Source organism: Amblyomma mixtum, chromosome 7, assembly GCF_055824585.1.
Source record: "Amblyomma mixtum isolate Tamu chromosome 7, ASM5582458v1, whole genome shotgun sequence".
In the NCBI taxonomy this organism is placed as follows: Eukaryota; Metazoa; Arthropoda; class Arachnida; order Ixodida; family Ixodidae; genus Amblyomma; species Amblyomma mixtum.
In genome coordinates this window covers 43,500,285-43,527,807 of record NC_143018.1, presented here as the reverse complement: position 1 = coordinate 43,527,807, position 27,523 = coordinate 43,500,285, and the positions used below count along the sequence as shown (strand labels likewise).

Here is a 27,523-nt window from a genome sequence, read left to right as displayed (position 1 = left end):
AAGAAGAAGAAACAAAAACGTGCGGCTGCTTATCCCTTGGGCGACGACTTGCCTCCTGCAGAGGCGCTGTAGACACACGTACCATACACGCTTGCATATACTCGTTGCCGCTGTTTCGCTATAGGTGCGCGAGGACGCGTGGAGAAGCACAGCCTCGGAGGAAACGCCTGTGTACAAAGGCCGCTACGGGGACGACTACACACGAAGGCGACGAAGACGACGACTGCTGCTCCTGCTACGTGCGAGCGCGGCGCGAGGGTGGAACGCGCTGCCGGTCCCTGTGGCGGAGGTACAAGTTGTACTACGTGCGACGATTTCAAGCAGCTCTCGGCTACGCAGCGAGCGAGCGTGTGTGTGCTTGGGGCTGGCCTGCTGCCGACGCGGCCGCCTCGCCTCGCCGCGGGCTCGTATGCTTCGGCGCGCCGCCGAGTCGAAGAGGTCAGCGAGCAAGCATCCCGTGGTGCGTCATTCGCGGCGCGTTTGAGGGCAGAGGCGGTACGCGCTCTTCATCGCGTCTCTTACGCAGGGTGAAGACGTTGGTTCGACCGAGCGGGAGTGAAGGAGACCTATGCGGTGGGGTGTCCTCTCAGTGGAGCGGCTTTGAACAGCTGAGACCGCGTGGGATTGCCTGGAAGTCGACCGGCGCCCCTGTCGCGACCCATATGCGCGGCTCGGGCATCTGTGTTTAATTGGTGGCAGACGTTCGACTGCAGAGAACATTACCGGGACGTGCTGCTGGTAACGGTAACGGACATCGCCTGTTCCAGGACTGAATTCTAGAGGACCTTGTAAGGTGGAGCGCGGACGCTATGTTCGTGACTACATCCTGCAAATCTCGGATCATCGGAGATTGTAGCCACATCTGAGCGCCATTGACTTGACGTCTTGCGCCGGAACGTTTGCAGGGCTGTACTTGCAAGCGCCAGCCGTCTTGGACCTTCTGGTCGCTGCAAGACCTCGGAATTTGGAATAACTACGGACCTTCTTGGCGACGCCAGAGAGGATATGATCAGTGTGAGGTGACTTCCGCTGGAAGGTACGTGTTGTGTCAGTGGTTTGCGACCTTCGGTCTGTACTATAGAGAGCACAGACCTCTCTCACCGCGGCGAATGCGTATACGTCGATGCTATACGTTGAACGCGCGTGCAACCACCTCGCTCGGTGTGCGCGGTAATCCGAGAGGTTGGAGTGACGCATCTGTTTGCTAAACTTCGATTCCGGTTCCGCTGTGGACGGCGGTAGGTGAGAATCGCTCGCCCGCGGACGCTCGTCGCTGGAAGGGCGTGGTGTCGACCCGTCGTGGAGTTAGTTTCCGCGCGTCCTCCCGTCTCCGTGACAGATCACCTTCTTTCACAAGTCGCCTGTCGTGGGCGACGGAGGTCGTTAAAGGCCAGAGAGGGGACCCCTTTGTCTTGGTTCTGCTTTCCCGTGTCTTAAACAGCGCAGCTGCTTTGAGGGCGCTGGACTGCACTGACATTTTCGCTACCGCGGAACAGAGCGCGGCCTCGACTTTGGTCACTGTCGATTGTTACCGTGTCGCCGTGTTCGATGCCCTCCTGCGCGAATTGCGGAAAAGGTTGCGTGGTAACAGCGCTGCGATAATTGTCTGCTTCGGACCCTTTTGTCGTGCAGAAGAGGAGCCGCTGTGCAAGATCACAGGGAAAGATGAAGTCCTTCAGGCAGTGCATCTCGGCTCCAACAGAAGGTAAGAAAATCGCATTTTTCTAATCAGTTCCATTTCTTTTTTCCTTGAAGAAATAGCGTCGAGACTTATTGCTTTATATTCTTTATCTGGTCTCCAGTTATGCAAAAACCAGGCTAGCAGCGGCCACAATTATTGTTAAACAAAGATGTGACGGTTAACTCTGTGTATGACGCAGGAAGGCTAGCACCGGCCACAGTTATTGTTAAACAAAGATGTCACGGTTAACTCCGTGTATGACGCAGGAAGATTGATAAGTATAGTGGCGTACAAATATGGACTTGGCAACAATACTATGATCCAGGAGCGTAACAGCGTTTCTCCAACGAAGCTCAAAAGCCATCCTTTCCATCACTTCCGAAATGAGGGCGACCTTATAACCCTATGCCCTATTAACAGGCAACCTTTGCTACAGCCGCCATCAAGAATATCCGCATGCCTAAACCACAGTCATCCCATACCTCTCATGAAAGTCCGCGCGTCAGCGATGATTTATTCATTCTTTCCAGATGCAATAGCCCGATGGAATGCCCTGACTGATATTGCTTCGTGCGCAGATCGAGCAATTTTTCGCACCAAACTAGCGAGTCACTTGTGTCTTACGTGATGTATTCAGCCTTACCAAATAATCTGATCCTGCGTTACTGTCTCTTTTCATGATTTTTTTATTTGTTTCCTTCCTTTACTTTCTTTCTTTTGCCCGCCGCGGTGGCTCAGTGGTTACGGCGCTCTACTACTGGCCCGAAAGACGCGGGTTCGATCCCGGCCGCGGCGGCCGAATTTCGATGGAGGCAAAATTCTAGGCCCGTGTGCTGTGCGATGTCAGTGCACGTTAAAGAACCCCAGGTGGTCGAAATTTCCGGAGGCCTTCACTACGGCGTCCCCCATAGCCTGAGTTGCTTTGGGACGTTAAACTCCAGTAAACCAAACCAAACCTTGTTGAGCTGGTATCAATATGTTGTTACACATGGTTCCCCCGCCTTATGTAATGCCCACGGGCCCTTAAGGCTTCAATAAATAAAATGAAACAAGCGGATTTAAGGGCAAAGGAGGGAGGGGGGGGGGGGGGGGGGGGCGTGGTCTGCATGAGTGAATCACACTGTACCCCACCTCTCTATTTGTTGCGCACCCTCTGCTGCGTTTACGTTAATCTGTCCATATTTTATGGCCTCATTTTATTGTTCTCACATGAGTCGCGCGATACGAATGACTACTTTTTTTATAGATGTGTTCTGGCGTTCGTTCAATCGCGCACGTTTACATATGCTAGTGCCGTTTCCGGTGCGGAGCTCAACGGCGTACCGCAAAGAACGTATGCGAGTTATGCACCAGGGAACTCCACTTTCCTGTGTATAGGGGTGCGCCGGTTTGTGGAGGACACAACATACGCTCGTACTTTGGCCTGGCAACACCGGATTGTTTCAACGATAGAACCAAGTCCAAAAGTATATGAGCTTTAAGATTGCTCTGTCGTGACGTAGTTGCTGACAGAAAAAAAAAAAAACTAGCGCGGCCAAATTATTACTAAAAGCGAAACGTCAGAAATACGCATAAAACGACGATAAACATTCCGTGTTTTTATGATGTCTGTAAAGGCATGCATGATGAATCACTGATATCCATACGCGGTTTCTGAGAATCTTGTTCTTCAAAACGCTTGTGATCCGACAGCTAAGTGCACTATACGAGAAAATTGCTTGTGTGTGCCTTGTTAATTACACTTTACATTCTTTGCGTGTTAAGACGAGTGGTATTTCAATTAGAAAAGAAAACATGCTAGCATCAAGATAATAGGTCGACTATGCTGCCTATGCCTTCTGTGAAGAATAAGACTATTGGTCCCGTTCCCTCAAATACGACCTTCACCGAGGCAAACAGTCACCGCCATCCGATTATAGTTTTCTCCAGAATCCTTCTCCTCTCCTTGTGAATTTGTTCCCTCCTTCCTTCCCCTCTCCATGGTTTTTCCACACACTACACACCAATAATAGAGGAATGCGGAATAAACTCGACTGACTCACGCATGCAAGCAGTGGCATACTTGATGACGTCATGACCACGTGGGAGTTTTACTTGGACAGGCTGCAAAAGATGTCAGAGAATACTTGCCATCAGACTGCATCGTAACGGCATCGAAAACTTAGGGGCTTGAAGATGCGGGCTCTGAGAACATCTTCACTCCCTTAATAACTTCCTTTATATCAGATTGCACCCGATAAACTCATTGCTTATTTTAATACACACATACACATATAACACCTCTTACACAGCATCGACAACAACTGTCTTTAAAGAACTCTGGCGTAATTCCAGCTAACAATCTCTACAGATATCGGTTGAGTCACGTGTATACAAACTGGAAATCCATAGAAATACGAGGTTTGTTAGAAAAGTATCCGACCTTTTGCCGAAGAAAAAAAAACTGGCATAACTGGAGCGTTGGAAACCTAATCACCTTCAAAGTAGTCTCCTTGGGACTCCACATACTTCTTCCTGTGGTGCTGCCTTTGTTGGAAGTATTCCGAAAAGGCCCCTTTCGGAATGGAGTTTAGCTCAGCTGTCGTTGCAGCCATAATGTCCTCTCTTGTCTGAAATCGCGCTCCTTTCAATGGCCTCTTAATTTGGGAAACAGCCAGAAGTCACAGGAGGCCATATCAGGAGAGTAAGGAGTCTGTTGAACTACAGCAGTCTGGTTTTTCGCGAAAAAAGTGTGAATTTAGTGCGAGGAATGTGCAGGAGCATTGTCATGATGGATGCGCCAATTTCCTATTGACCTTGTTACGACCCATTTGAGACCTGAGATGAAACGAAGGGAGATTCAACGTAGCGGCAATTTTGACGGGTCGTTTGACTTCAACTTGACCCCACGATGACCTCACAGAAAAGGGCGACTTTCTGGGAAGTGGCCAATGAGGCTCTTCCCACACTCGGCTCGGCGAAAACGACCTCCCCTTCGAGAAGCAACCGACGACAGGAGAAGAAAGGGTGTCCCTCGTCTTGAAAAAAAAACCCGGAACGAATCAGAGGAAGCCTGCGCAGCTGCGGCTGTGACGTCAACACGACACAATGCTATAGGAATGCGGACTTAGGAATGCGGACTCGCCAGTTCCCACGTGCGGGCTCTAAGCAGGTGTCTTCGTTGGCAGTGACGTGTGGTGCCGATCTTTTGTTCCACGATGAGTTACCGCCTAGTGAGGAGGCTCAACAGGTCTTCGATGGTGGTGCTGGTGCCGATCTTTTGTGTCGCGATGGAATGTCGCCTGGTGCAGGGGCGGAGTCTTGGGCTATATAACCTGCGACCAAAGTGGGCACGAACGCTCTGGACCTTCGGTAATAGGTTCATCCAGTGTGGCTCTGGACCTTCGGTAATAGGTTCATCCAGTGGCTCTGAGCCTTGGGTAACAGGCTCATCCAGACGCTCGACGCTATGAACTCCTAACTTTTGATTCCTTGCTCTTCTCTTTGTAAATTTATGTAAATAAGTGTCTCAGTTTCTTGTCATTAAATCTGCTTGTTTTTGTAATCTCCAACCTAACCAACTTCGAAGTTTCCTTCATCCCGGACGAACCCCCTTGGAGACGCAACAACTGGCCACGCTACCTCGAGCCGCAACAACTGGTGGCAGCGGTGGGATCTGCTACCTTGCGTCTCAACAACTGGTGGCAGCGGTGGGATCTGCTACCTTGCGTCGCAACAACTGGTGGCAGCGGTGGGATCTGCTACCTTGCGTCGCAACAACTGGTGAACAGCGGTGAGATACGAAGACCCAACTGAGATCCGAAGCCTGGGATCCGAAGCCTTGGGATCCGAAGAGACTGGTGAGATACGAAGACCCAACGACTGTGGATCAGCGATGGGAATCTGAAGCCACAAGCGACACCAACGGTCGGCCAGCGAGAGTGCAGCTGTCTTGGGTCGTGATCACGTGTGTGGGTGAGTGCTTGGCTTTTCCTTTGATGTGGACCAGGTTCTAAGAGAGGGTTAAAATTTAGAACTGGTAGACACCTGTGCTTAAATCTTACAGGTTTGGTATTTTTGCATAGTTGTTTTGGAAATAGCTCAGACTCAGAACTATCATGGACCTACAGAAACTGCAGGAGTCGGACCTGTTGCTGTTGTGTGAGGAATTGGGGATTGAGACAAGGGGTTTGGCACGAAAACCCATGATAATTCAGGCCATTACTGATTTGGGGGCAGATGATGAGGAGCTCATTGAAGAGTGGAGTCTCATCGAACAAAAAAAGGAAGAGCGAGAGAGAGAGGAAAAATGGCGTCAGCGCGAACGTGAGAGGGAAGCAAAACTACTGAAGCTAAGGACTGAGCTCAGTAAGTTAGAAATGGAGTTGAGCAAGAGGTCGGGCGGTTGTCCCAAGCAAGTGGTACCTCTTCTCAACAAGGAGGCAGGCGAGAGGTGTGAAACTATTCCGCAGAAAAGCCTCCATGTGGATAAAGAACAAGAAAGGCGAAAGCTTCGCGAGGAAAACGAAAGGTGTGACGCGCTTACTGTTAAGCCTGAGACAGATAGCGCGTTGGCAGATAAGACTGAGGTCCCGCGCCAGAAAGAATGCAGTGAGGTTCGGTGTGCACGCGATGACAGAACCAGACAAGGGACACCGCTGGTGCAGCTGGCGAGCACTAGCGGTCAGAAAGTTGAGGCTGTACTAAGCGACACAAAGAGTGAACGGGAATCGCCCGACGGCAGCCGTGAAGCGCCAGGGAAGAGCGCAACGTTCCCGGAAAAGTGCCGTACAGACGAGATTGTTTCTGTTGCCCTGAATGGGTTTGATGCTGCCCCGATAGAAAGACAGCAGGGAAATGAGCTTGGGTGCTCAGACGAAACCACAGGAGTGGACGATTCGTCAGTTAGTCCGTCGCCTGGCACTCAGAATAAAGCGCAAGTAGCGTCGCTACACAAGAAACATCGCGAACGCGACAAGCGAATGAGGAATGCTAGGGCAGGTGTTAATGCTGATGCGAGGGCCGGCAAATTAACTCGGGACAGCACCGCCAGAACTGTGAAAGAAAAGGGAAAACCAACAGTGTCATTTTCCCGAAGGCGGCTGGGCCCGAGGAAAGCCAAGGTGACTGCCCTTGCAGGCCGAAGGCACCATTGTCCATTGAACAAACATCTCGAACGCGACAAGCGATTGAGAAGTGCCAGGGCAGGTGTTCATGCTGATGCAAGGGCCGGCAGATCAACAAGGGACGGCACCACGAAAGCTAATGACCGAAAAGGAAAATCAGTGAAATTTTCCCGAAGGCGGATGGGCCCGATGAAAGCCCAGGTGACTGCCCTGGTGGGCCGAAAGAGGGACAGACGGCGCAGTCGTTGGACACGTGACGCATGCTACATGTTACGAAGAATAGGGCTCGACAGCCACACAAAGGGGCGCCGCAGAGAGCGCGTGAGTCGGAGGGGGATGCGACAAGCCGGGACAAAAGAATGGAGAAGGCGCCCTTTCCATAGTAGGCCGCGCGGAGGCGGAAATAATCAACTTCGCAGTTTTCTTGAAGCACCTGCTTGTAGACCGGCCATCCGACCACGACCTCGCAGGGCGCGGCTAAAGAATGTCCAATTCGGGGAATAAGTGTTTGCCTCTTTTTTTTGTGCATTGACTTACTGAAAAAAAATTCGACAGGGGTGAAGGCAAACGAGTTCCCATTTTTAGTGGTAAAGCTGAGTGGTGTTAGTGGACTACAGGATTTTCACTCAGTTATGCAGCTTTTGGAGCTGTTTACTTTTGTTTAAGTAAATGCAGTAAGGGACGCGGACTTCTTAGCTGTTCTTTTTAAGCAGTCCGGAATGCTCTCCATGAACCAAAATTGATACTAATAGTTTTTTTCGTGCGGTTTTGAAAATGAGGGTGTACAGTAGCAGGTTCGGTTTTTCTCAGCTTGCGTGGGTCCTGGGAGTTTTCAGTGTGGGCTATTCACAACGGCTATACTAACCGGATTATAGCACCCTCTTTTGGAACTGGTTTGCTCGGAGGGAAGTTGAGTGCTTGCTTGCGCATGTGGTTGAAGTTTCAGAGACGCCTCAAAGAATTTGGCCGGCGTAATAGAAGACCACGTTGCGAGCGGCAGAGGGCTTCTGGCATACTTCTGGCACGCTTCTGCAAGTCGTCTCTTCGTGCAGCAGCGATGACTGCTACTCGCCGAGACTCGTCTGGCGGGGGAGGTAGCTGTTACGACCCATTTGAGACCTGAGATGAAACGAAGGGAGATTCAACGTAGCGGCAATTTTGACGGGTCGTTTGACTTCAACTTGACCCCACGATGACCTCACAGAAAAGGGCGACTTTCTGGGAAGTGGCCAATGAGGCTCTTCCCACACTCGGCTCGGCGAAAACGACCTCCCCTTCGAGAAGCAACCGACGACAGGAGAAGAAAGGGTGTCCCTCGTCTTGAAAAAAAAAACCCGGAACGAATCAGAGGAAGCCTGCGCAGCTGCGGCTGTGACGTCAACACGACACAATGCTATAGGAATGCGGACTTAGGAATGCGGACTCGCCAGTTCCCACGTGCGGGCTCTAAGCAGGTGTCTTCGTTGGCAGTGACGTGTGGTGCCGATCTTTTGTTCCACGATGAGTTACCGCCTAGTGAGGAGGCTCAACAGGTCTTCGATGGTGGTGCTGGTGCCGATCTTTTGTGTCGCGATGGAATGTCGCCTGGTGCAGGGGCGGAGTCTTGGGCTATATAACCTGCGACCAAAGTGGGCACGAACGCTCTGGACCTTCGGTAATAGGTTCATCCAGTGTGGCTCTGGACCTTCGGTAATAGGTTCATCCAGTGGCTCTGAGCCTTGGGTAACAGGCTCATCCAGACGCTCGACGCTATGAACTCCTAACTTTTGATTCCTTGCTCTTCTCTTTGTAAATTTATGTAAATAAGTGTCTCAGTTTCTTGTCATTAAATCTGCTTGTTTTTGTAATCTCCAACCTAACCAACTTCGAAGTTTCCTTCATCCCGGACGAACCCCCTTGGAGACGCAACAACTGGCCACGCTACCTCGAGCCGCAACAACTGGTGGCAGCGGTGGGATCTGCTACCTTGCGTCTCAACAACCTCAACTTCGGCCTCTTGGCCGCACAGCACCACGCAGGCGACGGAGGACATCCCTGTAGTATTCTTTTGGTCAATGTTTACTTTGTGGGGTGCGTACGCGTGGTGTGCAAAACAGAGGGAGTCAAAGAAAGCAGTCAGCATCACTCTGACATTGCTGCGCACTTGGCGGGCCTTCTTTGGCCTTGGTGACGTGGAATGCCGCCATTGTGACGACTGGGATTTGGTTTCCGAGTCGTACCTGTCCACCAAAAACTCGTCACCAGCGATTATGGTGTTGGTGAAGTCGGGGTCACTGTTTGTGGAATCCAGCATACCCTGTGAGACTTCAACACGAAGCTGCTTTTGCTCCACCGTGAGCAGCTTCGGCGGGAATTTCGCCGCATCTTTCTCCATGGCCAAATTTTCGGTGATAATGGAATGTTCAGTAAAATTGGTGATGTCCACCTCTTCCACAATTTCTCGGATAGTCACACGATGGTCCCGCGTCATCGCAGCGTTCACTTCGGCAATGACCTGGTCATTTCGGCATGTTGATGGCCGACCAGAGCGTGGCTCTTTGTGCACCGATGTGCGGCCGTCTTTAAACCAATTGTACCACTGCTTAATCTATGTGCTGCTCATAGCATTGACACCGAAAGCCGTCTGAATATTCCGAATGGTTTCACTTGGTTGTCGCCAAGTTTCTGGTAAAATTTGATGCAGTAGCGCTGCCCTTGTCGCTCCGCCATTTTCCTTGCAATAAAAAACCGACGAGAGCACTGCGCACTGCCTCACTCAAACGCTGCGTGCCAGTGACTGACGCTATCGGCAGGCGAGAAAAAATTTGTGCATGCGCACGAAGGTTCAAGGTAGGCTGGTGCAAGCGTGCTTGTTTCAAATCCATCAGGTGTTCGTAAAAAAAAAATAAAGTCGGATAGTTTTCTAACAGACCTCGTATTAGCAATCTACGTAATCTCTCCCAGCTGTTGAGCATTATATCAAGACACTTTGAGCTAGGACTGGTTAGTTCCGACGCCGCACTCAAACTATGGGAAACAGTGCCTTAAGTACACAATATCAGCACTTTTAAATTATTGTAGCTCGATCCGCATTGATCTTTTTAAATCATCATACAGGTAACTCCGGCTGATGTATACGATTTCAGTGTAATATTATCTCGCTGTGTTATATGTTTTTACATCTGTTTCATAAACGATTTAAGGAATATGCAAGTGAGTAACATGAGTGATGTATATGTACAGTGATATATGCATATAAATATATCTGTTCATGCATGCATGTATGCATATGTGGTGCTGCCTCTGTGTCGAAATAAGGAATAGTAGACTCTTAAGGAGAGACTTTTCCACTAGCTGTTCCCCCAACAGTGCCTTCTTCCCCCTACAAGGTGGCAAATAAACAATTCAATATTTTTAAACCGCTGCGATAGCTTACGGTATAGCGTTCGGCTGCTGAGACCAAGCTCGCGCGGTCGAATTCTGGCCGCTGCGGCCACATTTCGGTGGAGGCGAAACGCAAAATCGCCCGTGTGCTCTGCGATGCGAGTGCTCGTCAAAAGAGCACCCGAATTCTATCAGCTGACCATTTTGCATTGTTCACTTGGCCCTCTGTCATTGCTCACTCCAATATACCCGCGGCTTTCAATCTTCTGTGGGAGCGACCCAACCATTGGGTGACTGGCGACCGGGCGTCACCATTGGCTGCCATTTGCTTCTATATGCAGCCAAGGTCGACAACCACCCAATGGCTGGGTCGCTCCCACAGAAGACTGAAAGCCGCGGGTATATTGGAGTGACCAATGACAGAGGGCCAAGTGAACAATGCAAAATGGACAGCTGATAGAATTCGGCCCCAGGGGGTGTAAATTGATCCGAAGTCCTTCACTACGAGCCGCTTTAGGCTTTGGGACATCAGGGGACATACATAGCAGACTGGCCTCGAAGAAAAGGCAGAACCCTAGATTATAGCTTGGCATTGTAGCTTCTTGACCAGGAGTAATTAACAAACTGAACATCTGCCCAGGGACATTCTCACTGCGACTTCTGGAGCTCTATAGCTACCCTGGCATGGACATCTTCGTCTAGGTGGTATTGCCCGCCGTCAAGTACGGACCGCGTCATAAGGTCGGAGCCACACTCAGTATAATACTGCTTTGTTTTGAAAGCCAGATATTAGCGGACCTCCTTGGAGATTCTTGGAGGCGCAATTTTCGCACATGCAGTTCCCGTCAAGTGTCCAAGCCATGTACAGGCGCGGCCATAAGTAAACGGAGCACGTCATTGCATTCGAAGTGCAATCACGCTTTCTCCATCGGTAATGAAGAAGCGCTATTTGCCTACAAGACAGTCCACCAACCTCCTCTACCAGCATGCCCGTACCACTGCTGTAAATTTCAATTAGTTGTCGCGTGAAAAATATTCGAAAACAGTTGCGTGCTCCGTTTGCTTTTGTCCGCGCCTGTACTTCGCTGTTGCCTCAGCTGCGCAGTTTCGGGCAAATCTCTTGTGTCCTTATGCCAGAAACGCAGACTCTAATTGTGCTGCACTTCGTGGAGGCTACAGAGTGCGTTCATTTGCGAACGCAGTCGGCTGGGTCGTCGAGGAGACTGCATCGAGAACAAGGGGTAGACGCTCGTCGCTCCGTATTGGTGATATACAGCGAAGAAAATGCAGTAGGATATCGTACAAGGACTTCCAAAGTGGGATAAAAAATACTGTGTGGTAGGAAATGCTGCTGACACTGTGCGCGTCTACCAGGCTGGGAAGATTGCATGTAGGGGTTTCCCCAGGGATTAATATAAGGGGGATGTCTAAATTCTGTGGGGGGATGGGGGGGAGAGAGAGTGTAGTGGAGGAGGGTTAGTCATTTTTAATTTTTTTGATCTGTGTGATGTGTCGCGTAGGACTAGCAACGTTTATATAAATCCCACAGTCATTGCAAATATGACAAAAATTCTCTGTCTTGTGCAAAAAAAAGAGAAAGTTCGGTACGAATTAAGGGGCGCCTTCGTAAAACAAAGGGGTGTGGCAATTCAGGCGTCGCGGTGGCTCAGCGGTTATGGTGCTCGGCTGCTGACTCGAAAGACGCGGGTTCGATCCCCGCCGCGGCGGTCTCATTTGGATGCAGGCGAAATGCTACAGGCCCGTGTACCGTGCGACGTCAGTGCACATTAAAGGAACTCACATGGTCGAAATTATCCCGAGCTCTCCGCACTGTAAAAAAATTTGCGCCTTAAGGGGTCATATCCGTGGTTACAATTCTCTTCCTTGTCCCCTCCCAAGAGAGAGAGAGAGAGAGAAATGGACGGAAAGACAGGGAGGTTAACCAGGTGATGCCCAGTAGGCTACCCTACACCTGGGGAGGGGAACAAACGGGAAAAAAAAGAAAAAGAGCAGCAATGAAATGAGTTTTCCAAGTGTCCAGCGACCATATGTCACGGGGACAGAGGGCGCGCACTAAAAACTTAAAGATTATGGACGGGAATACAACCTCGAGTCCTTCAAGAATCTTAGGAGTGCTTTCACCGCTTTCCTTTGTGTGGAAGGTTGTGTCCAAGGCCCCAGAACCTTGGACTCTGTTAGAGGACGCGAGTCCAAGCGGTAGAGAGTAGCAGTCAGGAAACCGCGCTCTCGCTCAAAACGAGGGCAGTCACATAGGAGGTGCCCGATCGTTTCATCGCAGCCGCACTGCTCACACGCTTACCCTCCCAAAAGGGTGCAAAAAGGGTGGAGTTGCACCCTTCTCCGACTGCTTTACACTTTTATAGGTGTTGATTGCTTAAAGACGCTGGTCAGTTTTTTTTTAGTGTGCTAGTTGCCATTCCTTGCATTTTGGCGTTGTGTGTCTGTCGTTATGAAGCCAGTTTGGTGGCGGGCTGCTCACCTGCCCACCGTGTCAGGCGGCAGCCGAGTTAACCGTGAGAAGCTGCTCGCGAAGAGCAACCTGGGTCGCAACCCAACCCAAGTCGCTCCGATGGCAACTCCTGCCATAGCACTCGCCCTGTGCCACTGCGCCACTGCTCACCGGATGGCTTACTTGTCAACGTGTAGCCGGTGGGCATAGTGGCCCAGTGGCGCAAGGCAGGTGCTATGGCAAGTGTTGTCATGCTTTCACTTTTACATGAAAAAACACACACCAACAACCACCTGTGCAAGCACCGAAACATGTCATGCTAGCCCATATGTCCATATTTGACCTAAATACCCAAATCGACTGACATTCTTTCTTTTTTTTTGCGTGAAATCTCGGAGGGAAGCTAAATATTCCCTACAAAAAGCTGCCGACAACCTGTCTTGCACTCGAATTACGGCGCCTCCAACTACAATTATGATAATCACTTTATCGTGAACTTTTGCCACTTTTTAAGCGAGGCTTGTTTACACTCCTTCTTACAACTTTCTTTCCCTTTTACATTATGCCTAATGGCAAACATCTCGAATAAATAAAAAAAATCTACAATTATGATACTCCGATGTCTCTTTCACGGCGTATCTGAACCTATTTGCTTTGAGTCACATCTGTGATGTCTGCATGATGTTCACGGCCTAATTTTTGCGACTAAATAGGTTGGTTGGTTTGGTTTATGGGGTTTAACGTCCCAAAGCGAGAGACGCCGTAGTGGAGGGCTCCGGAAATTTCGACCACCTGGGGTTCTTTAACGTGCACTGACATCGCACAGTACACGGGACTCTATAATTTCTCCTCCAAAGAAATTCAACCGCCGCGGCCGGGATCGAACCCGCGTCTTTCGGGTCAGCAGCCGAGGACCATAACCACTGAGCCACCGCGGCGGCGCGAACTATAACATATATAACATATTTGCGACTATATATATAAAAAAGAAATAAAATGGCTTGCTAAAGGAGGCCGATATTCAGCAAATGCGCTCACACGGTAACACAATCGGCCGGAGTGACGATTCTCTTGGAAGTTTGCTCAACACGAGCTAAAACAAAGTTGTCGCCGGGCTCCTTCAACTTCGTTATAACGAGGCTCAACTGTACCTTCTTTTACTCTTGTTTTTTAGCACTTGAACCTGAATTATGATCCTCAGGTTTCGTCCTGTGCGTTTGCATGTAATCGTTTCGGGTAATATGCTAATAGCATCAGCCACCAAAGCATTGCGAAGATTCGGACGTGCTGAGGAGAAGGGGGTGTGTCCGGAACAGATTCCAGACAGACTGCAACATTCGGAGGATCGGTTGCGTCGAAATGACATCAGCTGTGACAGCCACGAGGTTCACTAAAAGTGTAAAAGGTCAATTATCCATGCGAAAAAAAAAAGAAAAATCGAAGTTGAAACTGTGCGGGACATACAATTCTTGAACTCCTCAACTTTATGATTTTCCGAAACTATGTACAAACCAACTATAGGAGCTTGATCAAAGTGTTGCGTTATTTTCAGTTTGGCTGCCAGTTGTACGGTTATTTCCCTCTCTTGCTTAAAGATCACCTCCTGTACGTTTGTAGCTTTAAGTGAGGGGCACGCACTTAGTCATGCGGAACATTGGACGGTGCTCGGAATGTTCCGAGTGTTTGTCTATGGTTTGTCTTTAGAATGAGCTCTTCGGTATTTGCGGTATATATGCTGCCCCAGTTAAGATGGACAAAAAGAAAACGTTCTTCCGAAATTGGAATGAAGGTAATCTAGGAGTTACGTAAAATACCGGTCAGTACCTTTTCTTTCTGACTATTTAGTTCTTAAGACAATGTTTTTACATATAGCTTAAGCGCTAAGTTAATTGTTGTTAGACATTAACGAACTTTTTTAAATATGGCTTTAAATGCGCTACGATTACTGCGCTCTCATCCACGACCTGAAAGGGGCGCCCTGTTTCGCTCCTTGATGCCCACAACAGGTCTTGGCGGAGGTTATCTCGAAACCAACGCCAACGCGAAGCCCTGTCGTGGACAGTGCAGAGTCAGATGTCTCTATCAGATCGTGGTTGAGAGAGCGCTGTAATCGGACCATGGATTCTGACCAATTCGGACTCGCGGAACACGCTGTGCCGTGGCATTTTTGAATCTCGCGGGCTTCAGTTTTTCCCGAAAAAAAAAAGGGGGGAAAGGGGGGGGGGGGGGGGCTGCGCTAAGGCTATCTCATGGGAAGCACCTATGTCGGACCGATTCACTTAGCGCTCGACAACTCTCCAGTTCGCACCTGAGCCTTTAAATGCCGTATTTAAAAATTTAATTAATGTCAATTAATTGAGTCGGCAGAAAGAAAAATGTACTGGCCACTGCTCACTACTTTACATAAACGGACCCCAAAAACATTAACATGCTGCCAGTTCCGAATAACGCTTTCTTTTTTTTTAACTCTTTGCCCATGTTAGCTGGAACCAGAGCTCTGTCTGGATAGCATATCCCAATCCTTATTTTTCCTGCACGTTAATTTCGTTGTTTCGCGATTTCAAGTTGAATTTTCATTGCCGGGCATAATCTCTGTTTGGTCTGCAGACAATAACCTCTCCGGTCATAGTTTAGTATTTTCCTTTCGCGCGCTTGAGCATTTAATTTCCAGTTCCTGTGTGAACCACGGCTCGCCAACGCCTCCTTCACTGATCCGCTCAACTGACAGCCTCGCTTGAGCTAGAATCCCGATAGGTTCACTTCGGCCGGAAGTTAATTCAGTGACCCGAACCATATTTATGCTTCCAAGGAAGCTATTATTTTATTTTAACAGCGAAGATAGGCGCTCACTTGTTGATCGGCCCATTACGTCAAGCGCCACATTCCACACGAATGCCCTCACTTTCCCCTTCCCCCGCCTTTTCCCCTTTCCCAAGAGGTGCCGCTCTACCTAGCGAGGTGTGGTCCGTTGTGCTGTGCGACAGCCGTCAAAACTCCTCCGTTTTATAGTAATGTAAGTAGTGTTTCTGTCACGCTTGTGTAGGTATTGTTGTCACATTAGATAGGCTGGTTAATCCGCTGGGAGTGCTTGGCATAGCGTCGCTATCTCCTTAACGCGGCAGGAATCCTGTCCCCGGGTGCATTGCATGGCCGATTGTGGGCTTAGGCCTAGCGCTCTTGAGTACCGGCGTTCTTTGCGTTCTCGTAACTAAACCTGCGTTGTCCGTTTCTAAAGCCGAATCTGCGGGGATCTTTGTCGGTGAGTACTTAGTCAGTTTGCAGCAACTGGTAGCTGTGCTGTCGTTCCTCCGCGGACGTAGCCGAAAGTAAACAAAATGTAGCGCTCGGCAAGCTTTTGCCGTTTTCTGCTCGTTTCTCGCACTCGAGCGCTCCGATTGCCCTGTTGCTGTATATCACCATACACATCCTCGTTGCATACCGCTGCAGCAACCGTACGCGTTTATAGGCGTGTACTTGTGTTTGGCGTGAGCAGGCAGTCATCGCTGCACGTTTTGCTGACCTTGTCAGTGAAGCGGGGTATGCCGACGGAACGTCTCGATTTCCGAGGAACGGTTAGGTAAACGATTGCGGTAGCTTCGTGGCGGAAGGTCTCGGATGCCCTGCGCGGGTTTTCGTTAGATGGGATCCGTATTTTGGCGAATTTTCTCTCGATTTCAGTAGTTAGTGAGCAAAAAAAGACTTTGTCGAGTAGAAATGGGAGAAGGAACTGGCGAGCGCCGTGGCATGTTAGTCATGGCGAATTCCGCTCCGTTGTCGGAAGTTGACCGCTGTGTCCTGTTGTTGCTTCGTCAGGCGCCGCTTGTGATTTGAGGCGCCTCATTTTGTTCTGTTCTTTTTATCTGTTTGATTTCGCAGAGCGACCACAGATGGCTGCAATCCGGAAAAAACTAGTAATAGTCGGGGACGGTGCTTGCGGGAAGACGTGCCTGCTTATAGTTTTCAGCAAAGATCAGTTTCCTGAGGTCTACGTGCCTACTGTCTTTGAAAACTATGTCGCCGACATCGAGGTCGACGGCAAACAGGTGAGTGACAATTCACTGCGAGGATTCCGAGTTTTTCTTTATTTTTTTTTTTGTGTCATGTATTTTTCTGGGTGCTAAGACTGGTCTACTGTGCACTTGGCTGATAGTTATGCAACCCTCACCAACCGCTCTCTGTGCTGTTTACTTTGACACAAGAAGCTACGATACCGAATTCAAGCTTTCATTCTGTTGTGTATCGCGCGTCCGTTCCATTCATTTGCATTCTTTGAAGTGATGCCAATTTTGCAGGTGTCAAACTGTAAGACTTGCATGTTCCATGTATTCCTTGTCTTAACGTTTTTCTTTTGCGTTTGCGCTTTTGTCCACATTTGTGAGCTCCTTATGAAATTTAATTCTATTCGTACTGCTAAGTTATGCCTGACATAGGAGTTCTTTACAAGACATTCAAGATTTGATGTTCACCTGAAGTTTGCAAGAATTGTTTGCCGGATCAATTTCTCAGCGTTGTCACAAAGATAGCATTGTTGTTGACAGAAAGTCTCTTCAGGTGGTCATTTTTAAAAAGATTTGATTTTTGTTTGGCAACTATTGAAAAGTCAGAGTGAATGAAGCCCTGAAGTGCTGGACGTGATATTGTGGGTTACAGTTACATCTTCCAGTGGTTAGCTTTTGATTATTTAGTGAACTAGAAAAAGAGTCATTTCCAGGAATGTGCCCAACCATTTGGTGTGCTACTTATTTTCACTTGTTTAGTTCAGAAATAACATTTGTTAGTAGTTTTTCCTAGTTTATTTAAAAGACTGCTATTTGTTATACTGGTGGCTAAAGACCGGACCTTTAAGCACTGATAAAGTGTTTTTTAGTTGCCGAAAATCCAAAAGGAATCAGCTGTATTGTTGGAAAGAAGAGCATTTCCACCACAAGTGGATACCTCAGAGACTGTGGCATGGAAGATTCGTTCTTTGTCAGCCTGCTGGTCATAGATTGAGTACTTCTTAGGCATTGCGCAGTATTGGTCTGTTAGCTGTGTGTTTGTATTGCGATTGTCATGGTGGCTGAAGAAATGCTCACTTGAACATGACTGAACAGTTTAGTACAACAAGGCAGTACTGGTACAAAACTGAAGCAAATTGTACATACACATTTATAGGCATTGTCAAGCAGCCTCTGTGTGACCCATTAACATCCAACCTTGTAGTCTGGTCTCTGAGGCACAACTCAGGTCATCAGTTGAGACTGTGTTGATTGTGGGGCTTGTCGGGGCGTGGGGTCTAGACATTTCCTGTAAGTTGGAATTTCAATGGATAGGTGTGTGGTGGAAATTTGATCTGTCATTTGATTGCATATTTTTTTGCTGAATTTGATAAGTAGCCAGTGTCTTAGTTTATTCTTCAATTATACCCACAATGGCTGTGTAATGGTGTTGAGGGTTTGCAAACCCACTCGCATTATGGCATTTAAATTTGCGATGAAGAGGACTATGTCTGGTCGAAATTAACCCGGAACCGTCCACTAGTGCCTGCCATTATTAGCGTGCAGCATAGCTTAGGTATTAGAAACCCAGAAATAATTTGAAACAATATTAATCTTTTCGTGAAATTCATATTTCACTGTATTCAATTCACAGGCAGGCTGCTGGAATTCTAAACCTGCTGCTTTCACTTTCCTTGCTTTGTGCTGCATAATTTATTTTACCCTTTGTCCATTGCGTACATTTTGGAGGGGAATGGTTACAGGATGGAAAAAAAATGTGTCAAGTAAACTCAAACTATTAGTGCATCTAAGATTGTTTCTAACTGAATTTTCATAGAGAGAAATGTAGTTAGTTGTGCAAAAGTTGTAATACATATGTAGTTGGCTGCTGCTTGGGAAGAAGTTCACTGTTTAGCACATGTCCAATTCTGTTCCACTTTTCCTGGTCTGACTGTTTGTGTTGGGCCTGTTTCGCAGCCAAGAGTGGCTTTAGTAGTATCGCAAAGTCATTCACTACCAGCTCAGTGGTGATCAAGTCTTTGCCAGTGCTGTTATGTGAACCAAGCGTAAACCAAGTCAAGTTTTGTTTGGAGAGGGCATGTTAAGGTGTGTCCTAGGGAATAACTCACGTGAGGCCTGGCTGATCACAGAAATTTAGCACACATGCCTCCTGGAATGTGTACAGATATAGAGCACGTGTGAACGCTGAAGAAAGCAATTTTAACGACAATGACACATGGTTGTTTGCCCACCTTGATCATCAAGGGCTGAAGTCTTGTTGACCACAGCGGACTGTTTGTTGTGGTATGAAATGAAAGCTGGTTGTTGCATTGGGGGTGCCGTTATTTTCGACAAGAATGTGCGTTTTCAACATACTTTGCAAGCTGTTTACCACTTATTGGGCGGTGTGCCAACCAGCCCAACTCGCAGCAGTTTTCATGCCTTGCTGTTCTTTTGAGATATATGGCACATTTCACGAGTACCAAAGGGGAATACTAAGGCAGGTGAGATTGAGTGTCCTGTGATAGCAAAAATACATGTCATTTTTATCAAGAACAGTCCGCCGTGGTGGCTCAGTGGCTAGGGCGCTCATCTACTGGGCCTGAGTACCCGGTTTCAAACATGACCGCGGTGGCTGCGTTTCGACGGAGGCGAAAGTCAAAAGGCATCAGTGTGCTGTGGGATGTCAGTGCTTGCTAAAGAGCACCAGATTGAAAGAGCACCAGATTGTAAAAATTGTCCCGGAGCCTTGCAGTATGGCTTCGATATCGATATATTGCTTTCGAACGTTAAATCCACATTTTACATTCTTTTGTTCTATATCATCAAAAAGAGTTTAGATAAGCCTGAAAGTTACTGTGAAAGAGGTGCAACGATGCTGTGGGTGAATTCGGGTACCTGTGGCCAGTTAGATGGGCTCGTGCCTTTCACAGCTGACTCATCATTTCTTTCTGCAACATTCTTTCGGTCACCATGTACCACCATTTCTTGAGAGGCCGTAGAATGCTTGTTGGGGGGGGGGGACATGAAAGGTTTGATGCCTCAGCTTGAACGTTGTGTTGCCACCATCTGTCAGTATATTGCTACATGAAGCTCAACTGGTCGCCATTGTGAGCGGTGTAATTTTTACTCGGCGCAGTGAATCTTTCTCTGATTCAGTGAAAGCCTCTGTTAGAAAAACGATTTTTTTGTTGCTTGTGGTACAAAATTAAGGGTATTTTCTTGAGGAATCAGTTCTTGCAGCAATGTAGTCATCTTATTTTGCATATAAAGAACACTGGTAGGGTCCCAGGAGGGTAATCAACCTATTGATCCCCGTATTGTTTCCCTCTTGATGTTCCTTTATGGTTACATTTGTGGGCTGCTGCAGTGGCTCGGGGGTTATAGCACTCGGCTACTGCCCTGAAAGATGCGGGTTCGATCCTGGCCGTGGCGGTCGAATTTCTATGGAGGCGAAATTCTAGAGGCCCGTGTACTGTGCGATGTCAGTGCACGTTAAAGAACCCCAGGTGGCCGAAATTTCCGGAGCCCTCCACTACGGCGCCCCTCGTAGCCTGAGTTGCTTTGTGACGTTAAAACCCCTATAAACCAAAACAAACTGATCACATGTGTGGTCTGGTAATTGTGTCAAAACAAGTGATGGGGCAGCATTGAGCACAGGCGGCAAGATTTAGACACTGAGGGCAAGTTGAAGTTGGCCTGCATCAACAGATTATGGCATTTTATTTTAACAGTGAAGAAACCATTCATCGTCACCGGCTGATTTTGCAAGTAAGCTGCGTACGCGCCGACACCGTATTGGTGTGAATGTGACGAGTTTGAATCGAGTGGCGGGGAAATTTCAAGATTAGATTTACTCGGCCATAAATGGCTTCTTTGCTGCTGGGAAAAACGCCGAACATTCCCAACAAAAAAGCTAGAGAATCAGTATTTACCGAGAACAACCATTGGATGGAGTTTTCCTCGTCCCTTTAAAATGCGGCAGCACATTTTGCACTACAGTATCTGACCGGCCGGCCGCTTTGGTTTCTAGGTGGAACTGGCACTGTGGGACACAGCAGGGCAGGAGGACTACGACCGGTTGCGGCCGCTGTCCTACCCGGACACGGACGTGATCCTGATGTGCTTCAGCATCGACTCGCCCGACTCGCTGGAGAACATCCCCGAGAAGTGGACGCCCGAGGTGCGCCACTTCTGCCCCAATGTGCCCATCATCCTGGTGGGGAACAAAAAGGTGAGGGGCTGCTCTTTGCACGCCACGTGTCGGGGGCAGGCATCTGAGAAGTTCGCCGCAGTTGGGAATTGCGTTACCAGTGGATGGACAGTTGGGCTGCGTTTTCAAATGCACCGAGGGCAGCACATACGAGGTACACCACCTTGTGCCTAGGGGCCGTGCTGAACCTGCTCTTTCGAGTGCAGGATGGCTGTGTGATGTCATGGTTTGCTCAGACTTGTTTACGGCTCACTGGCATTCAAATGTGCATTTGAAGCTGAGTGCAAGGGCTCATTTACAAGCTCGGCTTACTGTGCGTGACTCCATCCCTCTTAGTCCCTTAACATTTGTGTGCATGCTGGGGGGATGTGCAGCAGGACCTCCTCAGCAGCCTGCTACACAGCATGCACCTAATTTTAGTAGCATGTCTTTTTTTCAGTGTAATGATTCATAAGACATTAGAATACATGAATCACTTGGTGGTATATGCTCATGGCTGTTGAATAATTTATAATTTAATTTCTTCTTGATCCTTTTCCGCTTTTATAACCAAACAATGGCTGAGATATGTGAGAAGTATTTAGGTCGTACGAGGCGTGAAAAAAAAATTAATTGCTAATGCATCGGTTATTGTCAATCCAGCTCTTGAAGCAGGTTGGCTTGAGCGCTGTAGTCAATTAAAACTACCTGTAATTAAAACTACCTGTCAGTGTTTATATTGTAGTTAGAATAAGTGCTTCTTGCATGTCACAGCCATTGTTGATCTGTTGAAACTGAAACAGCATCACGAAGAAGTTCGGTTACAAAGTATTAAGCTGTCTCAGTGGAATACCACGGGATGGTCCATGCATAGACAGATAAGCAGAAGTTTGATGTCTGTGCGCCTTCCTGTCTGTACGCCTGCTGTGGTGCAGGACCTGCGCAATGACCCGCACACCCTGCGGGAGCTGGCCAAGATGAAGCAGAAGCCCGTGGCCCCCGAGGAAGGGCGCACCATGGCGGAGAAGATCAATGCCTACGGCTACCTGGAGTGCTCCGCCAAGACCAAGGACGGCGTGCGGGAGGTGTTCGAGACTGCAACGAGGGCTGCCCTGCAGGTGCATTAATAAATCATATATTTGGCTCCTACCGTATAAACGCATGTAGGGGCCGCACTTGTTTTTCCAGATTCGAGGGCCAATTTTCAGGGTGTGGCCCATACACGTGATGTATGAAAAAAAAAAATTTTTTAAGTAAAAACACACCAATCGGAGAATGAGCGACATTTATTCTGCAAGGGCAGACGTGCAGGCTAGTGGGTGAACCATGATTCTTTAAAACAGCGCAAAAGACAAGGACACAGAAAGAAAAGACATATATACGTGTATATTTTACGAATAAATTTAGTTGTAAGTCAGCGCTGTGTGTGTCTTTTCTTTCTGTGTCCTCGTCTTTTGCGCTGTTTTAAGGAATCATTTATGCTACGTTTAGTCGTCACTCGTACTTTGACTCTGAGCTGGTGCTGTGCTCTGGTGCACGCTCATGCCAAAAGAAGCCGCGCAGCATGTCCGCTGTCAACGTGTAGCCGTTGTTCCGCACTTCCATCACGTAGCAGAGCAGCTCTTTTTCCAGTTCGCGAAACTCGCACACAGCTTGCCTCGGACAGCGCGTTTTTTGTAGCTTGTGTTTCTCAATCATCCTTTTGGTTACACCATCATCGGGCACACTCCTCGGCCACATCGAATTTCCTGCCCGCTGCACGCTTGCCGTGTGCGAGAGCTAACTCCCAGCTGTGTAGCTTTTATGGTGCTTGCCCATTGTGCTAAACTGCAACGCTCGGCGGCAGCATGTGAAAGCCACAACTGCCACAACTACTACGGTGAACACGTGGCGCAACCAAGGAACGGCAGAAAAGGCAGGAGCTGGCGATACTGATGTCGATGTGGATAGCGGGAGGTCGCGGCGGAGAAAAAAGTTGACGATGGTGATGACTGCGGCCTCGGGCGCCATCCATGAACGACACATGGAAACTCCTGTGCGCGTGCGTGCCCTCCGCGATAAAGCACTCCGCGATAAAGCGCTCTGCGATCAAGCACACTGTTGCTCGCTGCCCAAGCTGATTGCGGAAGGCTGTTCTCGCCTGGGTCATGGAAAGTTCGGGTGCGGCCCTTACACAGATGTATTTTTTAAAACATTTCCTTTGGCAAAGCAGGGTGCGGCCCATACACGGGTGCGGCCCTTACACGCGTTTATAGAGTAGATCAAGATGGAACTACTGTAAGCTCTGTTAAGACTGTGCTGTGTAGTGCACTTCAGCGCCTGACCATTTGTTTTCGCCTCTTCTCTCTCTTTCTTGCAGGTCAAAAGGCCGAAGAAGCCAAAGTGCATTCTGCTTTAGAGTCGTAACCTGTTTAATTTTTTTTTTCCCCGTTCCCGGTGAGAAGCCAGAAAGGGGGCTGGAGGAGCTTCTCTCGCTGCAGTGTCTTCACCGCTGCCGCCGCTTTGTGCGTGCTGCCTGTCTCTCTCTCTCTCGTTCCCTTTCCTCTTCTCCCTGCCACATCATCCGCCCCCCTCACTCCCCGCCCCCATCGCCACCTGGTGGGCATACACCGCACTCTACTATGAGCATGCATGTCGTGAAGACGTGGACCAAGCATGGCGGCAAGAAGCACCTCCCCACCTGCAATGACGACGGACGCGCAGCCTACCACTCCTCGCCAGGGCTGTGGTTTCCTCGAATCGTTTCGAGCTCCTAATGTCGATGGAAAGTGCTGCCACCTGTGTGCTGCCGCTGCTACCGCTTCGTTGCTTTGTGGAAAAAAAACACTTCCAAGTTTGTGTCGCTTTTGTACGAGGGCATTTCGTGACTGCATCGCACCTGCAGGTAAGAGGTAAAAAGATGGCACGCCGGGACGTAACTGCACCCCGATGAATGGCACTGCCGTGTATAACAAGAGACCAGCGGGTTTGGTGTTTGTGTGGGGCTGTGTTGACGAGGGTGGCACGCGTGAGTTCAGTGGGTGACCACCCGATTTCTGTCTGGATGGCTGCAAGTGCAGTGTTAAGTTGTTCTTCACTTTTGGTTTGAGATAAGTGCGATGTCTCTCGTCCATGCCACGGGTGTCTTACTATCAAGTGGGAGACAGAACTGCACGAGGATGGTCGGTTTGACATTGGGACGTTAAAATATGTGTGTGGGGTGCCAAGAGAGATGGTTTTGGAATTCAAATGGACTGGTGTTTTTTCCCCCTAATTAAGCGCCTTCTTATGCCAGATCAACAAGGCCTGTTTTTTTTTTTTTCCGAACAAAAGTTGGCAATGTTATAAATTTGCTTCAAGCCGAAGCCCCCCCCCTCTACTTTTCTGATAATCATGGGTGTGAAAACAGAGGGGTGCTCAGTCTGAAGTAAATGTGGGGTGTCGCAGTTCAATGTTTGCGCGATGGAAAGGATTTGAACCTCATGCCCGGCCGGTAACTTTGTGTGTGAATTGTTGCTGTTTCGGGCATGCGAACACTGACACCGACTGACAATTGTGCTTTGCAAGTTAGAAGCCCGTTTTTTTTTGTCACTGCGTGGACTCGTTTGTAAATGTAAAGTTTTAGCCAAGAGTCACGAGACTGAACTTTGCCGTGTTTGTCGATGCATGCAGCCTCTAGACTAAGTGCCTGGAGATAAGGTCCTTTGAATTACCTTTGTTTTCTTTTGTCTTTGGTAATGTCTCTGTGACCTCCTTAACTGCCTTTGTCGTAGGCAACGCTCTTTCTTGTTGTCAAATTCTCTTGATTGGTGAAAAGTCTTTGAGGAGGGGACCTTAGAGTCTGGCATATCGTGTGTGTGTACGTATTTTGTTCGTACTTTTTTTTTTTTAAGTCATCAGGAGCTGAAAACAGACATTGTGGTTAAGTATGAAATTTGTTTCATGGTTGTTCTTCCACTAAACTGAGCTGAGACACCGACCATTGCTGATAACTGAAGCTGTGTACACATTGTGTTTTACTGGCTGTTGTTCTCTAATGTGCCTCAAAATGTATGTCCCCTTTCTGAAAGAGCAGTCTGAGCTAAAAGCAGAAAAGTCTGCCTGACCCCAAGTCCAGCCAGTTTCTAAACAAAAGAACAAAGGCAGTGCTGAACTATTTGCTGTGTCCTTTAGAGTTGTTTCACATGCGAAGTACTTGTTTGTTTCGGGCCTTTTGAAATGCAACACAAACTTGCGGATGCTTGTGTTTTTCGGTAGTTTTGACCTCCCGTCATCTGTCTCCTCGTGCGTCCCTTAGTCACCCTGTACGTTGCTTGCAGAGCGAGCTTTGCCTGACACAAAAACAGGACCAGATTTTTCTTCGCTTCTTGTTTCGCTTCTGTGATGAGTGTGTTGTGTAACAAGTCAATAGAGGCAATTTGAAAAAGTGTCCCTGAAAATGACGTGCATTGTGTGTCGGAGGAAAAGGTGCTCCTTTGCCAACTTTCTGGCTGTACGCGCTTGTAGTGAAAAATGGTTTGTTTTGCAGGCTCAACGTCAATATAGTGCTTCTGAATTTCTGTACTATAACTTTTATCAAGGATGCGTCTACTTAATCTTTTGCTGATCCGATGGATGACAGCTGAGCAGCAATTGGAAATTTAAAAGTAATTTGTTGAGTTTCTCGCAAAGGTGCAGGTTTGTCACTAGTGATGTGAAAGCTGCGCGGATGTGCTCTGGCTTCTTGGCATCACCGAACTTCTCACTTTTTCTCTGTGCACGGCACAGAGTTTCTTACTGTTACCTAGAGGGAAAGCTGGTGGCGCTGCCCTTTAGCCACCATGGACGCCCAAAGCATCATGGGGCGGTGAGCTACTTGTTGCGGCACAGTCGTAGTTTATCGGGAATACGGAGTGGCACTACTGAGATGTTTCATTCCGAAAACGCTGTTCGTGTGTGCGGAGACGACTTTCACGCGAACGCAGTGTGCAAAAACCATAGTAGTGAAAACGCATAGACACACGACGCCAACAAAAGGTTTCACTTTTCCGAAATGCCATTAAAAAACTTCTTGAAGTATCCAAGCAACAACATTTTTTTTAAAACATATTTACTTTTAAAAATGTGCCTGTTAATTACGAAATATCAGCTTTTATAGTGTTCAATGCTTGGCCAATAGGAGAGCGAGTCGTCTTATTTTGGGCAAACTTTGCACTTAAATGCTTTTCTGATCGTTTGTTGCAATCATTGGACAAGATATTGAATGTTAGGACGTTTGTAGTTATCAAAGAGCTTTATTTTTCTATTATTTTTTGGCCAAAAGTTGCAGTTCCGCAACAAGTAGCTCACCGCCCCATGATGCTTTGAGCGCCCATGGTGGCTGAAGTGGTCTCGAGGGGTCGCCATGCAAACTCCCATAGACGGGCTGCCAGCTTTCCCTCTAGGTAATAGTAAGAAACTCTATGGTGCACGGGCATATACACAAACACAAAAAACGCCGGGCACATTTTTGACATGCACTTGTGAGCGAAGTGATTGTGTCTGTTGTACTGAGTTTTTTTCTTCTACTTTCTGTTGTAATTTCTTTTTGTTCTTTTCAATCTGTGGTGTGTGTGTGTTGTTCATGCTTGCGTAAAGCGTTTCCGGAATGATGAGCGGAAAAAAATCGTGAAGAGCTTTGCAAACGTTGTCGGTGTACCGTGTGTCGTTGCGGATTCTTTCGCAGGCTTATGTCGAGAGCTGATCGCAGGTCTGGGTTGGTTACTACCATATAGCACTACCTGGCGTGCGGCCTTAAAGTTTTTTTCTTCTTAAAGGCTGCTGCTCGCGAGTTAATCCTCCTCCTCCAGATTTTTTTTTTTTCCTAGGCATTTCTAACTGGAACAGTAGGTGGCAAGGTGCGACGACGATGAGCCCATCTTTATAACTACGAGATGTCTCGTCGCGATCTTTTCCACCCTTGTACATATTAAAAAATGAAAAATGCTACGTCCGTGTTTTTGTTTTTTTGACATCGTTTGTTGCTGTTCTTCTCACCTCTCCCTTTTTCTGTATACCAGTGCCGAGCATTTTGTGATCGCGGCGCGTTTTTTATACGGGGAAGCAAGACAGCTTATAGTGCATTGTTCTCTCGGTCATGTGTGTGTATGGTAGGCCTCCTGTAACTATTATTATTAAAGCATACTTTTTGGTGAAGACTGCCTCGCTTTCGTTTCTTGGGAAAAAGACATACAAATGTACAAAGCCATTTTGATCGTGTCAGCACCGTTTATTGACTCTTGAGACAACAGTACTTGTTGCATTCTTTACATTCAGTTCACACACGACAAATCTATGTACAGAAAAAATCGGTGCGGAGCACAGGCAAATGTGGAAATGACCGAATAAATTACTCAAGATATCTGTGGTAGCGAACTACTGCATTCCTCATCTCCCCTACTGCAAGTTTAAATGTCACTGGCTTTGAAGCATGCATTGAAATGTTGAAAATGGAAATTCCACCCTGGCACAGAACTGTCATGAGTGCCTCAATCTAGTTTCACACACAAAGAACATTAGACGGAATCTGGCACTGCAAATTGCAGGAACTGCTAGTCTGGGAAGTACACAGATCATGGATGTGAGTGCCCTTGGATCTGCATACTATCAGCTTTTTAGGGCCAGTTTATTTCAACATCTATGTAATTGCTGATAATTAAGAAATTTGCCTTCTGCGTGCACTTTTTCATGTTTGCAAAGGTAGAAAGAGGAATTTTGACATGAATCTGCATGGGCGGT

At 48.0% G+C, this 27,523-nt stretch overlaps 1 protein-coding gene across 2 annotated transcripts; it reads left to right on the top strand.

Moving 5' to 3' along the window:
- On the top strand, positions 1 to 26,941 carry LOC149335824 (ras-like GTP-binding protein Rho1). 2 transcript variants are annotated; one of them, XM_089552381.1, is made up of 6 exons: positions 1 to 1,036; positions 1,633 to 1,705; positions 16,496 to 16,662; positions 20,630 to 20,830; positions 21,724 to 21,906; positions 23,148 to 26,941. In XM_089552381.1, exons 2-6 carry the CDS (start codon positions 1,666 to 1,668, stop codon positions 23,184 to 23,186), a joined length of 630 nt encoding a protein of 209 aa, XP_089408507.1. In that variant the 5' UTR covers positions 1 to 1,036; positions 1,633 to 1,665; the 3' UTR covers positions 23,187 to 26,941. The 2 variants fall into 2 exon arrangements, with proteins under 2 accessions (XP_089408507.1, XP_089408508.1); XM_089552382.1 differs by lacking the exons at positions 1 to 1,036; positions 1,633 to 1,705 and adding an exon at positions 15,488 to 15,632.
- The last annotated feature ends 582 nt before the right edge of the window (positions 26,942 to 27,523 follow it).